Source organism: Vipera berus (genome assembly GCF_964194415.1).
Source record: "Vipera berus genome assembly, chromosome: 1".
NCBI lineage: Eukaryota > Metazoa > Chordata > Lepidosauria > Squamata > Viperidae > Vipera > Vipera berus.
In genome coordinates, this window is record NC_138202.1 from 86,140,720 (window position 1) to 86,158,590 (window position 17,871).

At 37.0% G+C, this 17,871-nt stretch overlaps 1 protein-coding gene across 3 annotated transcripts in view; it reads left to right on the forward strand.

Moving 5' to 3' along the window:
* Window positions 1-17,871, forward strand: part of SHANK2 (SH3 and multiple ankyrin repeat domains 2) — a 407,794-nt gene that overhangs the window by 156,816 nt on the left and 233,107 nt on the right. For all 3 annotated transcript variants that reach the window (XM_081341780.1, XM_081341781.1, XM_081341782.1), the window contains exons 12-13: window positions 2,056-2,225; window positions 13,390-13,503. In XM_081341780.1, coding sequence (XP_081197906.1) covers window positions 2,056-2,225; window positions 13,390-13,503 — 284 coding nt within the window. The remainder of the gene's footprint in view (window positions 1-2,055; window positions 2,226-13,389; window positions 13,504-17,871) is intronic.

The following is a 17,871-nucleotide window of genomic DNA, read 5'->3' on the forward strand; positions in this document are numbered from 1 at the left end:
GTCTGATACAGAGAGTTTGGGTTTAGCTTTTCCTCCATAGACTATGGATTTTGGATCTCTTCCCCTCACTGATTTTACTGCTTTATGTGGAGACCTAGGAGACAGAAGGAACTTTTCTCATTTTCAAAGTGAATAAAGTTGCACAAGTGAGGCTGCTTGTAAGTAGCATGTGCCCTTCAACTTGTAAACTCTGTTATTAGGGATGATATGTCTTGACCTGTTTGGGTGACGTGTGTATTAAAGGCTTTCTGAAAACCGCAGACTATTATTGTGGGTCTCAATTTGTGTTATAATTTCAAAAATGAAAGAGGAGTGGAGACTTCATTATCTAGAGTTATTTCCCATCTGCAGTTTGTTTCTACTGTGTTTCCCCGAAAATAAGGCCTAGTCTTATTTTTGTTTTGCCTCCAAAAGAGGGACCAGGTCTTATTTTAGGAGGGGGTCTTTTTTATTCGCCTCACGGCAGCGGCATTAACAGCCCCACCTAGCCAGTCCACTTCTTCTGTGGTCGAAGGAGCAGCTTCATTCTGCAGCTGAGAATGGAGCTCCGGACTGCATTTCACAGAGGCCTTCTGGAAAGGCTTCTGACTGTGAAATGGTGGATGGGGGATGCCGTAGAAGAAATGGGCTAGCGAGGAAAGGCCCTAGCTTGATTTTTAGGCATGTGCCTCACCCCAAAACTAGGGCTTATTTTCAGGATAGATCTTACTTTCAGGAAAACACGGTATGTTTTTCTCAAAAGCATTATAATTTCTAGAAGTGGGAAATAATTATGATTTTACAGCATATAGCTGAACTTTGAAACTGACTTTGGCCCACAGTGTTGCTAGCTTATAAGGAGTCATCTATGCAGCCTCATTACTCCAGTTCCAGGATAGCCATTAGCATATTCGGAGGACATATGCTCACAGCACAGCATCCATCTCTGTGTCAGCCTGGTATGTAAACAGAAAAAGATAGCCCAGCATTAAAAGAAAATGCAATATTCTAGCGTGCATGAAGGAAGAGCCTTCAAAGTGAGTGGACTGCAGGGATCCAATTGGCCAACTGTTGCACCACATCCTTTTGTTTGATTGGGAGGTTCTGGACTTCCCATGAACTGTTTTGCTTTGGCTGCCAGAAGGGCTGCATGTTTCATTGACCAGCCTGGTTTTTTTGGGGGGGTGGGGGAGGAGTTATTTATGCTTTACCCATTTTGTGGAATATTGACCATAAATAGAATGGCTTGTATCAAGCCTGAGCAGTGGGTTGCACTAGAAGACCTCCAAGGTCCCTTCCAACTCTGTTAATTTTGTTAAGCTAATCAAGAAATTTCAAAATGATGGATGTGGCTTTGTTGTAAAAGGGGATGTAGTTCTTTTAACAGGAATGGGTAAATTGAGGGAAGGAAATGAAGAAGAAAAGAATTATGTCAGCAGAGAAAGGCACTTGAGTTAGCAACAGGCAACTTTCTCTCCCAATGCAAGTATTGAATTAAAAGGAAGAAAGAAGGACATTGGTGGAGATTCTGCACATGCTGCTTGTAGCAGGAAATGACGTTGCCTGCTGCTTTATCCAGTCAGAAAGTGGGCTGGAAAGCAGCAACAAGAAATATCCTTTCATACAGTGAGCACCCAAAATAACTGATAGCTCCCCGCACCCCATTGTTTTTTTTTATGCAGGCAGCAATACTACCAGTGTAATTCTTGAAATGTGGCAAAAGATTGGCTGCAGGGAGCAGCAATTTTTAAGGAACATACTTCCCTTCCATTTGAAGGAGAGGAGGAAAGCAGATCAGTGTAGCTGCTTTAAGTACAGTAAATGTCACATAAGAAAGCCAATGTATCAGAAATCCATGGCGCATTCAGTGCAAAAAATACTGCAATTAACCAACCTTTTCTCCTTAAAAATCTATCTGAAGTTTTTTAAAAAATTGTCTAAGCTGCTAGATAGGTAGCAGATAATGCTGCATGATTTTATGCTATTCTGTTGGGAACAAAGATTTGTTTAAAAGATAAATATGTTATAAGAAAATTAAAGAATGAAATACAACCATTCTATTCTGCTGTCTTTCAGTGCCAATTATAATCCCAGTGCCAACAAGGACATTATATCTGCTTTGGATTATCAGGGTCAAAAACGCAAACTGTATAGTGCTGTACCTGGAAGACTATTTATTGTTGTGAAGCCATATCAACCTCAAGGAGAAGGGGAAATTCATTTGCACAAAGGCGACAGGGTAAAAGGTCAGTTTCTTTTCTGTTCAAAAAATCTTGGATAGTCATGTATAATTTTTTGAAGCAGGCAACAGTCCCCACAGAATGCTATTCCAGAACTCTGGATTTTTAGCTTACGGTTACTAAGTAAATGGGCAGATAAAAGACAGTTGATGTTTTCTTGTCCTGTCTTCAAGGAGTAGGCATGATTGTAAGATAAGATCTCCAAAATTACTACACTTAATTATTGATGTTGAAATTGATTTTATCCTAATAGTGATCACTCCTCTCTTATTGCAAAATTATCTTGTATCTAGGCAAAATATATCCATACATTATGAGATAGTCTTGGAAAGCAGCAGCAAGAGTGAGCAAATTACTGCCCATTCTTTTAGTTTGCTGTAGATTCCCACTTAAACAGCCTATTTGACCTGCAAAGGATAAGACAGAAATACTATTTTTCCACAAAAGATCAGCATCATCCTAGAACTGTTAATGGATAAAACAAGCAATACCAGAAGTAAAAAAATCAAATTTCTGGCTTGATCCTGAATACATTGCAGCCAAGGTTAAATTGATCAAAGCCTGCATGACCTTCTGGTATAATAATGTGCAGCATCTGCAAGAGGCAATACTCAAGCAGAAGAAATACAATATGGCTGTAAAACAAAAGGAAAAACCTGAGGTAAAAATGGTAACAAATGGTAGAAAATTAGCTCAATCAATTAAAGATAAAAACTGCTGCAAAAACTGCTGCTGGAGCAAGGACTAATTTCATCAAGACTTGGTTGACAGCTTCAGAGCTTTATCAAGTGAGACTAAATAAATAATTCAAGCCATTAAACTGTAAAAATCACATAAGGTTTGGACAGGTCCTTATGATCCAATCCTTTTCCCACTGCAATAATCCACTATTACAGCGTCTCTGTCCTCTGGCTTCCATCAAATGATAGTCCAACATGTCTTAGAGAAGTCTTAGAATAGAATAATAACAGAGTTGGAAGGGACCTTGTAGGTCATCTAGTCCAACCCAAGCAGGAGACCCTATACCATTTCTGACAAGTGGCTGTCCAGTCTCTTCTTGAAAACCTCCCGTGATGAAGCAACCACGACTTCTGAAGGCAAGCTGTTCCATTGGTTAATTGTTTTCACTGTCAGAAAATTCCTCCTTATCTCTAGGTTAAATCTCTCCTTGATCAGTTTCCATCCATTGTTCCTTGTCTAGCCTTCAGGTGCTTTGAAAAATAGATTGTCCCCCTCTTCTCTGTGACAGTCCTCAAATATTGGAACGCTGCTATTGTGTCACTCTGGTCCTTCTCTTCACCAGATTAGCCATGTCCAGTTCTTGTAACCATTCTTCATATGTTTTAGCCTCCAGGCCCCTAATCAATTTTGTTGCTCTTCTCTGCATTCTTTCTAGCATCTTAACATCTTTTTTATAGTGTGGTGACCAAAACTCGATGAAGTATTGTAGGTGGTACTGCCATAGTAGCTCATGTGATCTTGATTTAATCCCTCTCTTAATGCAATATAGGATTGCATTTGTTTGTTTGGCTACTGCTGCACATTGCTGGCTCATATTTAATTAGGACTCCAAGATCCCTCTCACAGTTACTGCTATTAAGCCAGCTTTCACCTAATCTGTATGTCTACGTTTGGTTTTTCTTGGCTAAATGTAAGACTACTTTTCTCTACATTGAATTTCATTTTGTTAGATAGGGCCCAATGTTCAAGTCTGTTGAGATCCATCTGGATTTTGAGGCTATCATCTAGATGGAAGTCTGTTCCATCATTGTACAGCTCTTGTTGTAAAAAGACTTTTTTTGTTGCTGTTCAACCAAAATCTGTTTCCTTGTAATTTCATCCTGTGGTTTCTCATACTGTTTTTTCTAAATTTCTGAATAATTTTGTTCCGCCTTCTGCTTTTAATAATGCATGAAGGCAGATATTGTGTCTCACCTCAGTCTTTGCATCTTCAGGCTTAACATACTTGGAACCACCTAACCTTTCTTCTCCAGACCCTTATTACAACTATCAGTTTGGGATATAAGTGTTATATTAGCAGTTTTATCTATTTCCATGTGTTTACAGTGTAGAATTAGGAGATAAATGATATATACCATGTTATTTACTTTTCAAAATAATATAGTTGCTCATGATTGTTAATATTTACATTAAGGGATCTTAGTCATGCTGATGAAAAGACTAGTCCACAAATAGGCCATAATTTTCCATTTTTGTGAAAATTATATAAACTGCTAATTAAGTATGAATATTCAAGAGCTGTCCTTAATGCTGAATCAACCTATCCATTGACCTAGGTTTCTTTTAACCAAATATTTTCTTGATAAGAAAACACCCTTGAAATATTGAGGGCAGAGAGGTGTTTGCAAAGGAGAAGATATTCAAAGTGGCACAAAGAACAGCATTGTTGAGTAAACATTTACTGTATAGACTTGAATAATGGTATGCTGCCCAGAGTCATTTCTTGTGAGAAGGGCAGCCATAAAAATTAGATAGATAGATAGATAGATAGATAGATAGATAGATAGATAGATAGATAGATGGAAAGATAGACCACCTTGCCCATCTATTTATTACTGTAGTTATTAGCATTTACTTTAATAATTATAGTAGCAGATAGAGGGGCAGGACCCATATTAATAAAGAAAGATTTGCTTGAAGCTGCTTGCTAACAGATGGATTAACTAATATGTTCTGTTATAACCAACATAACACAAAACTGTGCTCAGGCCATCATGGTTTCCATTTGTTGCCGGAAGAGCAAGCTGAACAATATGCTTTCTCACTTAGTAATCACAATCCTAGAAAAGCATCACTGATTCCCAAAGAACCAGTAGTAGCTAATATAATCTTCTCCATCTGTCATCCTTCATATACTGTATGTTGCACTAGTATGTCAGTCCACAACTATCATGGATAACATTATGGATGTATGATGAGAATTGCATTCTAATAAATCACCAGATTTGGAAAAATGGGGAAAGAATGAAAAGCACAGCACAGTGTTGCTCCTACGACCCTTTCTCCCCCCCCCCCCTATAATTCCTGGCACTAAGAAAAAGACATGGGAAACAATCGTAGTGAACACAAGGTTTTCATTCTTTTCTCAAGGATATGATGATAAAACTTTAACTAGGGTTTTGGCTTCACTACTCATAGTGACTGCCTGTTGTACCCAACACATAATTTGCTCTGATATCAGAAAGCTGATGGTGGCAAATTCATACTCCACCTACCATTCCCTGAGCAATGGTACATTAATCTTAAAGAGATTTTCCAGCCATTATATATATAAAAAACCTGCAGTGAAAAGAAAGAGGTGGGAGGTCCCCATGTAAATGCTGCATTTTTTTTTACTAAAATCATTCAGATAAATCTTAAGTTTAAAGTTAAGAACCTTAGCTAAAGATCCTTTGTCTGGTCTTCAGACCTTATCCATCTCTCTGCTGTTATAGCTTCATAAACCACTATACTCCCTTAGATGCAGTCCTGTTAGATATCTTCATATGATGATGTACCTCTTCGCTGGTGTGACTGCCTGCATGGCTGCCTTTTTTGCTGATTAATATACAACTCTACATATTCTACAATTTTTAATAGAGATGATATCCAGTGATACAATCTATAAATATAATTGTTATGCAGCTCTTGTATAAGGTGTGAAACTGGTTTGTCCTTGCATGCTGAGTTGTGCAAATGTTGCCCTTTGCCTCTTCTACCTCTGCACTTGCCCTGTGGTATGAGCATGTACTTAATCTGCTTCATTATATATTCCTAGCTGTGTATAGTAATAGACTAAAAATAGTCTTCTTAAAGTCAAGTTTGAATTCTGATGTCTTCACTGACATTTCCATGTAGTTTTCTTGGCAACAGTGCAGAATTAGTTTTCTATTGCCTTCTTTTATTCCATGCAAACGTATATTCTTTTATCACTTTCTGTTAAGTGTTTATAGTATATACATAAATTCTGTTTCCTGTCTTAGATAGGTTGAAATCCTATCTAGGACGTGAGAGAATATCTTTGGCGGTCCAAGCATCAGCACGTTCCAGAATGAGGGAAAATTGCAGTTTTGTATTGCCATAGAGTTGGAACCCGGTTTATTAATTCAAAAGATAGATCACTTTACCATTGTTTGATTTAAACAGATTGTCCTGCTGTTATTGGAAATCACCTAAAACTTCTGTAGTGTTTTAAGCCTGATATAATTAAATGAAATTTAATCCATTTTTGTGGGAAATAGTGACTAAAATCATGTGTAACATACTGTGTGTCTACCTAAGAAACCATAATATTTCATAATATTAGCAATACCTATTTAAAAGAGGATCCACTAAAATATGGATGTATAGATATGTATACATTTATACATGTATTTGTTTATGTGTTTATATCTATTTCAGCAGTTTATATAAACAGGTGAGGCAAGGCAAGAAGCCTGCAAAGTGTCAGGATTAGGACATTTTCAATAAATAATGCACTGTTTGAGATTTGTTTAGTTTATTGTTAAAATTTGTTTATTAAATTTATATAGTGTCCTAATTCACAGGGACTTTTATCAGTTAACCGTAAGAAACAGCAAAATAATTAAATTCAAAGTAAAAATAGAGCAATGTATATATAAAAATCCATACACTGTCAGCTTACTCTCCAAATATTGTCTGGAAGAGCTCCAAAGGCAATCAAAGAGGGATCTCCCTGCAACTAGGACTTGACCAGGTACGCAGTGGAACCATCTGCCAGTTCATTCAGTTGGCAGTTGTTGTTATTGTTGGAGCCAGGAACTGATCTGACTAGAACAAAGTGCTGGATGGATGTAATACCTTCCATGTCCAAGTAAGAACACAGCTATTCCTAGGCAAAAACAAGGCCCAGCATGTAGCCTGCTGCTTGGATGTGTCAGGCCAGAAATTACCTGGAAGAGAAAGATGGTTGTCATGGAGGCCAGGAACTTCTGAGCAAAACATCCAATTGTACTCTGTTCCATCTGTACCAATATTCTAAAACCAGCAGTCGCAGTGAACTACAAAAAAGTAATACCTATAAGCATTCTTTGAAAAAAAAGTTATAGAACATGAATAAAGGAATTGATGATGGATATGAGTATTCTGTGGCATTGACATTTGGGGTAAGTAGCACTTTCTCCTATTGTGTTCCTACACTGTGCCAATGAGGTAGTTTCCTATTTTCTTGTCTCACAGTTTTCCATCTCCCAGTGTATCATATTCTCAATGCTATTACAAGATACCATATTGGAAATTAATGGGGCCAGGTCAGAGCAGGACCGTGCTAATTAATATCCATTTATTATCCTGAATTCTAATTTGTGCAGTTGTAGTTTAACATATCTGGAAATACAAGGCTGGACAAGCTTAAATCATGCATCAAAAGATTTGGAGGGTAACATTGTTCCAAGAAAGCTGAAACTGGGTCAAGTTTGGGTAAAGATTTAAAAATACATACAAATTACTGCATTAATAAACTATTGGGTAATCTAGTTAAATATATCTGTTATTTTGAGCCATTAGTCATGCCCAGTGACATCATTTCTGTCTAACACTCATGACACAAAGAAATCCACAGCTGATAAAAATAAATTTGATATTTGGTGGGGGTGTTTTTTCCACCAAAGCAATGCCAGTGATCAAGGTGGAGTCTTAGACAATGTCTAATTCAGACATTGCTACAACTTAACTTTTATTGCTTTTTTCTTACTACATTGCTATGTTAAATTAACAATATTATCAATACAAACCAACTTATGCCATGGTACTGCAGTGGTTAGAATCCAGTATTGCATGCTAATTCTGCCGACTGCCAGCAGTTCGATTGTCACTGGCTCAAGGTTGACTCAGCCTTCCATCCTTCCTAGGTCAGTAAAATGAGGACCCAGATTGTTGGAGACAAAATGCTGACTCTGTAAACCTCTTAAGAGAGGGCTGTAAAGCACTATGAAGTGGTATATAAGCCTAGGTGCCATTGCTATTGCATGCTTAATCTACAACTTTAAATATATTTTGTGAGATAAATGTGAGCTACTGGACTACTTCTCAAATGGCTTCTACAAAATATTCCTCAGTTTCCTCTCCTCTCCCATAATTTGATTGCCCAGATTTTACACCTTCAGATGAACAGTTGAAAAGTTCAAGGGATGAAAAAACAGATAGTTGAGGCTTGATTATTAAAGGTAAACTTCACAACCAGCTTTAAAATTGACAGTAAATATATTGAAGTGGTGGATAACTGTTGTCCTTTAGCAACAATAAGCAACAATTAATGAATTAGTAATCAAGAAAGGTACTGAAGACTAGCACTTGGTGGCATGACAATGAAGAAACCTGAGAAAGATGCCATGATGTTTCTATACCTACAAAGGTCAGAATTGTGTAGACAATTTGTTTTAATGATCACAACCTATGGAAGTAAAAATTGGGACCTTGGAAAAGTAGGTTAGGGTCTTCCAGATAAGAATCTATGGCAGACTAGATGTCCCTGAAGGAGTGTAGACAGAATTGCAGTGGAGATAAGTCAGATGGTGAATTCTGACCACCACCATCTTTCCAGATAAAGGAGAGATTGTGAGATTGCCCACTTGTACTCCAGACAGCTGCAAGGAATGAGATTTTCATGATTGACTCATGAATTGAGCTGCTGGGAGTTGAAGATTTTTAATCAAGTTCACACCTGTAATGCAGCCTAATGTATTGGAAGATGAGGATGACATTGGGAAATGAGGGAATGATATGCCGCCTAGGAACAATTAACCAAGAAAGGGAGAAGTCCCAAGAACTTAATGGTTGGAGAAAAAACTTAGGAAGAACCCACCCTAATGGATCTGATGGTTAAACATGGTGGTGATGGTAATAGTGAGACTTCAGACTTGGAAGACACTATTAGTATATAGTGTAGGCTTACAATAAATATAAATAAATTACAATAAATTTAGTTCACCTAGTCATGTTTCCTGTCTGGTTTAGCAGGGAGAATTGACATCTATATGGACAAAAGGTTCACACAAGGCTCAGTTTCTTAACCTTTTTCAAATGTAATTAATTTATAGCTAAATAGAGATTTTCTGACTGGCAAGATAAGAGAATTCCACATAATGGGTCAACATTCTTTCTGGACTAAAAAGGAAGAAAGAGTTTTAAAGACTTCAAAGCTTTTGAGAAAATGCTCAACAACAAAGTTTAAAACAGATAAAAGGGATAATTATTTTGAAATGTGATTTTGTGATGAAAGTGCTGTGGAGGAAATTAGAATTAAAATACACAAAGAAACCAGACTTATGGGAATAATTCTTGTATACTATTAAAGAGTCAGTCAATTGATGCATTTTACAAAACAAAAGATATAGGTAATATAAGTCAGACAGTGATGCTGAATGTAACTAGAGATTGCCATTTGAAACAGAAATATTAAGGGCACAGGAAGACATAATAAAAAAAGAAAATGAAAGTTTTGCATTTTTTTCTTTCCCTTGCAATTGAGACACTTTCACTTTGGATAACAATATTACAATGGCAACCATCAGAAGACCAGCAAAAACAGGAGGGGAGGAGAAGATTGCTAGAACAATCTGCAAAGAGAAGAATTACACCATCAGGATTTGCTTCAGAAAAAGCACTAAATTAGCTGAATAACTTGATACTAAATTGACTAAATCACTGGATACTATACTGAATGCTTTGAAATGGATGAAAGATGTAAAGATGAAAGAGGAGATGAAAGGGGAAGTTAAGAAAAAAAGCTCTGTAAAACAAATGGAGATGTGAACAAATTAACGATAAAATGGAAATTTTGGAGAGTAAGAAGTATCTAAGTGTAATACACACACACATACACACAGCATTATAATGTAAGATTTATTAAACATATATTAAAATTAAATATACTTAACTATAATGTGTAGGTCTCTGTGCAAGGGAATGTGCTTTTCTGAGGAAGAATGAGGGAGAAGCTCTATAATATTCCAATCAGATTCACCCAAGACAAGGAAACAATCACAAAGATCTGTCAAATGTCTTTAAAAAGAATCCTTTCAGTTTTACAGTGCCTACATTTAAAAAGTAATGTCTGTGCACATTTAGTCTTCTAGGAACATGTGCTAACATTGTCATTTTTCTTTAGCAGTGAAAGCATTTTTATAGAATTCAAAAATGTACTCTATATGGGTTGTGTGTTGCATGAACATGGCTTTTCAACTAAAACTGTTAGTCATTGGCAAAAGTGCCTTTCCTTTAAATAAAAATAGTGGTATCATTTCCAACCCACTTTATAAAAGGCTTAACTCGCAATTCATGTAACACTTACTTTGAAGCAGTATCTTTGAAGCCTCACTGAATTTTCAAAGATTCATTTTCTGGAATTCCTGATAACCCATTTTAAGATTCACTGAAGGAACTTCTGCTAATTGTGTGAAAAATGCTTTGAATGCAAGGCACCTTTTATATTAGATTATTTACTTTACTTTTAAGTACGTTTTAAATTAATTTTCTTAGTTCTGTGTCAAAACATGTTTTATTAATACAGTATGTATACAAATGCTTATATTATGTAGCGCTACCTCCGTAGGGACCACTTAAATCCGGGCCCTCCCGACCTCCCTTCCAAGTGGCCACCAGCCCAAAGAGGTCTCTCACGTTGGCGCTTCTGCCTAACAGGGCACGTAACACTGTGGTGTTCAGTCATGAGAGGCAGCCACGCACATGGGGTGGTGATGGTCGCTCTCTCGATGGTAACTCACTTGGGATGATGGTGGTTGATCTCAGGCAATAAGAACTCACAGGGAAGATGGTAGTCAATCTCTAATGATAACAACTTGCCCAGAACGATGTTAATCAGCTTCTGGTGACAGCAACTTGCCTAGAACGATGGCGGCCAGCCTCTGGTGACAGCAACTTGCCTAAAACAATGGCGGCCAGTCTCTGGTGACAGCAACTTGCCTAAAACAATGGCGATCAGACTTTGGTGATGACAACTTGTCTAAAGCAATGGTAGCTAGTCTCTGGTGGCAACAACTTGCCCAGAATGATGGCAGTTAGTCTCTGGTGACAGCAACTTGCCTAAAACAATGACAGCCAGTCTCTGGTGCCAAAAACTTGCCCAGGACAATGTTAATTTGTCTTTGATGACAAAAACTTGTCTAGAACAATGGCAACCAATCTCTCGCACTGGTAGAGGCCTCCCTTGTCCACTCTCCTCGCCCCTCTCTGACCTCACTCCATGTAATCCCTTTTTATCTCCCCAGCTGATCCTATAAAGAAAAAAACCCCTTACCTCCCACTAAAAGGTGTATGTCAAACTGTTCTCTAACTCTCCCTCTGCCTAATTTACTCCAACAAGGGAAAGGAATTAAAACTGTCCAAACTACCCTCTCTTCCTCTCTTTGTCTGGCCTGTCCGCAAGGAAAGAGAAAGAAACAATAAAACTTCACCTTTCCCCACCCATTACTCTCTCTGTCTTTCTCTCTCTCTGCCTGGCCTGCTTCAAGCAAGCAGTTCCAACCTCTCTCTCTCTCTCTCTCTCTCTCTCCTCGCAAATGGCTACAGCAACTACTCTCACCATCTATCCCTCCCTGCCTGGCCTGCTTCAAGCAAACAGCTCCAGCAATTACTCTCACTCTCTCTATCCCTCCCCCTTTCGTCCCGCTTGTAACAAAGCAAAAAAAGCAGCTTCTTACTCTCTGTTTGATCAGCTGGCTCAGAACAGCAAGCTCCACCAAGCCTTCTCTCTTCCTTCTATCGGCTTCCTCCTTTTTCTTCCCTCCTCTGAGCCACTCCTTGCCATGAGACCCATGGCAGCTGCTGGATCTCCTCATCTTCCTGCCTAATTGGCAGGGCTCCTGCAAAGCCCCTCAGCTGGCCCCATTCTCACCCCAACTCCGCTACAATTATATTGCATTTTTATTCATATTTCGGCATAAAATCATTTCTATAAGTTAATTCCTGATGTGTCCTTGCAAAAATTATTATAGGTTTATCTCAATTAGTGCTGATGACAACCATTCAAATAATGGTTGTATTATTTGAATCTGCGCTGTTTAGGGTGTTGTTTCTATGGAAAATAGGGTAATTAATTCCAGTGCTACAGAAATAGGCAATGGAAAAATTTAAACGTAATTTTTATATGTTTATTAATGAAATATAACAATAAAATTTTTTAAAAATTTAAAATTTACGTAAAGCATAGAGTAATTATAGAAAGCAAAATAAAAACAAAAAATAAGTATAATTCTTAAAAGTAAGCTTACATTGACAAAAAACTCTTTATCACATAATTCAGGATGTGCTAGCAAGATTGCTATCTACCGTATCCTGCAGTTAACTTTATGTGATTTTAGTGATTTTTATAGCATTCTAGGGACGCAGTGGCTCAGTGGGTTAGGACGCTGAGCTTGTCGATCAGAAGATCGGCAGTTTGGCGGGTCGAATCCCGAGTGCTGCGTAGCAGAGTGAGCGCCTGTTACTCATCCCAGCTTCTGCCAACCTAGCAGTTCGAAAGCACGTAAAAATGCAAGTAGAAAAATAGGGACCACTACAGTGGGAAGGTAACAGCGTTCCGTGTGCCTTTGGCATCTAGTCATGCCGGCCACATGACCACGGAGACGTCCTCGGACAAGCGCTGGCTCTTCGGCTTTGAAATGGAGATGAGCACCGGCCCCTAGAGTTGGAAATGACTAGCATGCATGTGCGGGGGAACCTTTACCTTTTTATAGCATTCTAATAGATTATGACCTGCCATAAAATCTATAGATCACATAAATATTTAAAATAAGTAAATTAAATGAACAAAGGACAAGCTGGAGATAAGCCCCCATCCAGACCGTACCTGCTATCTCTTGTATTCTATTACCATTCTTCAAAATGAGATTCTTCTTTTTTGAGCTTACCTCAAATGGACCCTTCCTTTCCCCATTTTTCTCACATGACAATTAGTGTCTAAAACCACAAGGGCAACTGCACATATGCTAATTCAATGCAGTCTAGCAATAAAGAATTTGAACTTATATTAAGCATAACCAAATATCAATTTATAATTTGCAATAAATAGAATATTGCACTATTTGAAGTTTCATTAATCACAACCTACCTATTTAAGTTTGGGAGTTATTATTTAAACTTGTACATTAAACAACAAAAACTGAATGGTATTTTCCTATTTTACTTCTAGTTTTGAGCATCGGCGAGGGTGGATTCTGGGAAGGCAGTACCCGAGGACATGTGGGATGGTTTCCTGCAGATTGCGTTGAGGAAGTGCAATATAAGCCAAATGGAAGTAAACCAGGTGAGATGGTGCAATTCAAGAGTAAGCTATGCTTACAATTTTTCATGGGGAAATACATGAGTGATTGCTGAACTAGAAATTACTCTCAAAAAAAGAGCATAGATTTTTAAAAACTATATATTTTTGTTGTGCAAATATTTCTTCTGTAGAAGCATGTGGAATCAGTAAAAGACTTAAATGATGTACAATTTGATTCTTCACTTAAAAAAATAATTATGGATGATTTTAAAAAAATATTCATTTTTCATTGAATATGCATTTAAATCTGTGATGAGCTATTAGGTGACCTCCAAATGCTTTGGGCAATTTCTAGAATTAATTGGCCGAGATATATGGATGGCTTCAGTCTGCCAAATTCTCGCTTATGCATTTAGTGCCTATTTTAGTCCCAGCTCGTTTTAATCAGACAAGATTAATCTCACAGTAACAAGCTTCACTTTCATTATATTCACTTTTAAGATGAGACTGAAACCAATGAATGAAGTTGAGGCCTAATTATAGTCCACAAGGTGCAGCTATTTCCCCCCCAAACTTATTCTAACGGTTTCACAAATAAATAAAGTTCTGTTCTTGGCAAAAAACAGCCTTTCACTCTATATCCAAAGCTGATTTAGGTTTGGCTACTACACCCTTTTGGTGATCTGTGCAAAAATATAGTAATATTTCTGATGTATCTTATGCAACCAGAATTCCCAAAACATGGAAAAGCTTTTACTTTAGGCATGTTGTAATGCTCCCCCTTTGCTGTTTTTGCAGAGAAACTGTAGAAAGTTTGTATATTTTAAATGACTTTGTTCTTTAATGTTCATTTGATAGAGACATTCAAAGTGCTCTTATTTCCTCAGTACTGTACTTGGAAGATTGCCAGGTTGCATAGATAAATCCCCTGTCTATTTGTTATTTTTGGAATATAATTTGTTCACCACATATGAAGTCATCCTATTGAAAGTTGCAGTATGAAAAAATCCATCAAGAATTTACCATTAGCAAGAACCAGTAGAGGAGAGGACCTCTGTTTTTCCATATTTGTAGTATTGTTTTGTTACTTTCTTATATTGTTTTATTTTTTCAGGTTAAAAAGGTAAAGGTTTCCCCGCACATGCGTGCTAGTCGTTTCCGACTCTAGGGGCTGGTGCTCATCTCCGTTCATAGTTTTTATTGTTTTAGTATTGATACTTATTAGAATGCCAGTATATATATTTCAATGTTATATTGTCCTAGCATTGTCTTATTAATGCCTACTTTTAGGTTTGTTATGTAAATATCTACAATATTTTATATCTCATTGATTTGATTATTAATATTATTGGAAGGGCCAGAATTCTCGCTGTATTTATCTTCACTTTGTTGGTGTATGATTGAAATAAAGATTTGATATATTATAATGCTAGCAATAAGTGTCCTAGTTGGGCAGAATGATGGGCTATAAGATATAAGATAAAATACCCTATATAGAAGATAAGATTTTTGTTATGCAGTAACCGTGATTTCACAGGTGGTAGTGTTCATAATCCTTATTCTTCTATTTATCTGTGAAGGAGAGAAGGACCTTTGGCATAGCTGCCAAAATTTCTCTTGATTGATCATGTGGAGAACCGTCTGTCTGCAAACACTCTCATGATATATTCAGTTCCTAATTAAGATATTAAAGATATGGTTTGGCAAGTTACTAAAATATAGCTGTGGCCATGCAGAACTAAACATAGGTGTCTTCATTAGTATTCTTGTACCCTTGCACTGAGGCAGCGTTAATTATGCCTTGAAAATCTTGCTAGGTAAGGGAAATAGGTTGTATAATAAGTACCAAAAATAATACCATAGCACAGTGAATTCCTTTGGATTCATCAGGAAAGTTTAATGTAGCAATCTGAAGTGTACCTCAATTGCTATTTAAGGCCAGTTGAAAAGAAACATGTTAGACCAGGAGAATGTAATGCATAGAAGTGAAGTACTCTTAGTAAGTTCTAGTATTGTTGGGAGTAAATTGAAAACACCATGTGATAATCTAATTGTATTAAAATTAATAAATTGGGATCTCTGAGTATAGATTATTAACAGAGGGATAGAATCAAGATCACGTGAATTATTAATACCACTTTACAATGCCTTGGTAAGGCCATACTTGGAATACTGCATCCAGTTTTGGTCACCACGATGTAAAAAAGATGTTGAGATTCTAGAAAGAGGACAGAGAAGAGCAACAAAGATGATTAGGGGGCTGGAGGCTAAAACATATAAGGAATGGTTGCTGGAATTGGGTATGTCAAGTTTAATGAAGAGAAGGGGGAGGGAAGACATGATAGCAGTGTTCCAATATCTCAGGGGCTGCCACAAAGAAGAGGGAGTCAAGCATCTGAAGTTAGGACAAGAAGCAATGGATGGAAACTAATCAAGGAGAGAAGCAACCTAGAACTAAGGAGAAACTTCCTGACAGTTAGAACAATTAACCAGTGAAACAACCTGCCTCCAGAAGCTATGAATGCTCCAACAGAGGAAGTCTTTAAGAAGAGACTGGACAGCCATTTGTCTGAAATGGACTAGATGACCTCCAAGGTCCCTTCCAACTTTATTATTGTTGTTGTTGTTGTTGTTGTGCCATTTTCTGTTTATGCTGACTAGCAAGTGCTGTTTGGAGACATAATACATCTAATACTGGACTTAATATATAGCTAGAAACTGGGAAACTCTGGATTCAAGTCTGACCTTAGCCATGAAAGCTGGCTGAGAAGACCTTGGGCCAGTCAACTCATCTCACAAGGTTTTTGTTGTGGGAAAAATAGGAAGTGGAAGGTCTGTTGGATATGTTTGTTGCCCTGAGCTATTTGTATAAATAATAAAAGTGGAATACAAATAAACAAAAAAAAAATACTTTGCAAGACTGGCACCCGTTGATAGTGTTAAGTTTTACATTGGTTTAGAGTAGACCAAATTATATTTGTAATGTTAATGCCTACTCTTCCAGTTTATAGATCAACATTTGAAGTTGTCTATCCTGGTAAACTACCTTAATCTACATTAGCAGACTTGGCTACTTGCCTGCTCATCCTTGGTGACAGATAAATTATGAACAAGATCTTGTTCCAGCCCTAGATCTTTTAGGAAACCCTTGTCCATCTCTCTGTTTTGAAGAATGTGTATATTAGTCAAACATTTAGTTTTAAAATAATCTTATTAATGAGTTAGTATTTTAATGTAGATTAATCATAAAGCACTTTCCTGACGATCTATTTGGTAGAAATGTCCTTAAATTGTGGCCTTTGTGTTGAAAGAGCGTGTGCAAAGAAAAAATGCTTCCAGTATTGCTTTCTCTCATTGTTTCCTATGAAGAAAGAGAAAAGTCTGGAAGTAAATTGTTAAATTGCAATCCAGAGATTGCGTTTTTTGTCTGCTGTTAAATTGAGGGATGTGATAGCTGTGCTTTTCACATTTCTCTTTTTTTCTTACCCATCTCCTTTCCCTGTCTTCATATTGCAGTAGTTGGGAGGAAAGGGAGGAAGACTGGGTTACCCAACTAATAAAATCTAAATTTCCCTTAATTGAGTGGCAGATAAAAAAATTGTAATCACAAATGTACAGGCTGTTTGGACAAGCCTGATGATACAGTATTTGTAGAAGAATATTGTTCTAAACCAGTGTTTCTTAAACATTTTGCTCTTAGGAACCCTTCCAATTTTTAAAAATTAGGGAGCATCCTTAAAAAGTGTTTATTTGTATGAGTTACGGTATATTTATGTTTACCATAATACAAATTAAAATGGATGCATTCATAGAATGTTTATTTATTGAATCTTGTAAAAATAGCAATATTAAATTCATTTATAACATAAATTAACATGACATAAATATTTTTCATAACTGTTTTAAAGAAATATAATGAGAAGAATGTCCTTGTTTAATATTTTTGCAAATATCTTGAATATCTGGCAAATAATTTTGATTTCAAGATCCCCTGAAAGAGTCTTGAGGTACTCCCAGGATCCTAGGACTGCACTTTAAGAATTACAGCTCTAAACTAAATTGATTTTTTTTATCATTAAATGAAGACATTTCATGTTCCAAAAGATTGGCCTGTCAATGCAAAGGGCTTTTTTTTGCAACTAGCTGCCTTTCTATTTCCATTTTTCCTACTGCTGAAGATTCATGTGATGAAAATAAATGCTGCCTACACCTCTTAGGATTCTTGGCTCCTGTCATCTACAGCTGGCCAAACAGACAGATTGCAGTTTCCAGATAAGGAGATCTAATTTGCAAACCCAGCATTAGTAACTTAGGTTTGGAGGTAGAAGTTTGTTTCTGTTTTCACTCTGTAAATTTGATAAAGAAGAAAGCAACAATCCTTTAATAGTAGAACAGCTGGGATCTATGAGC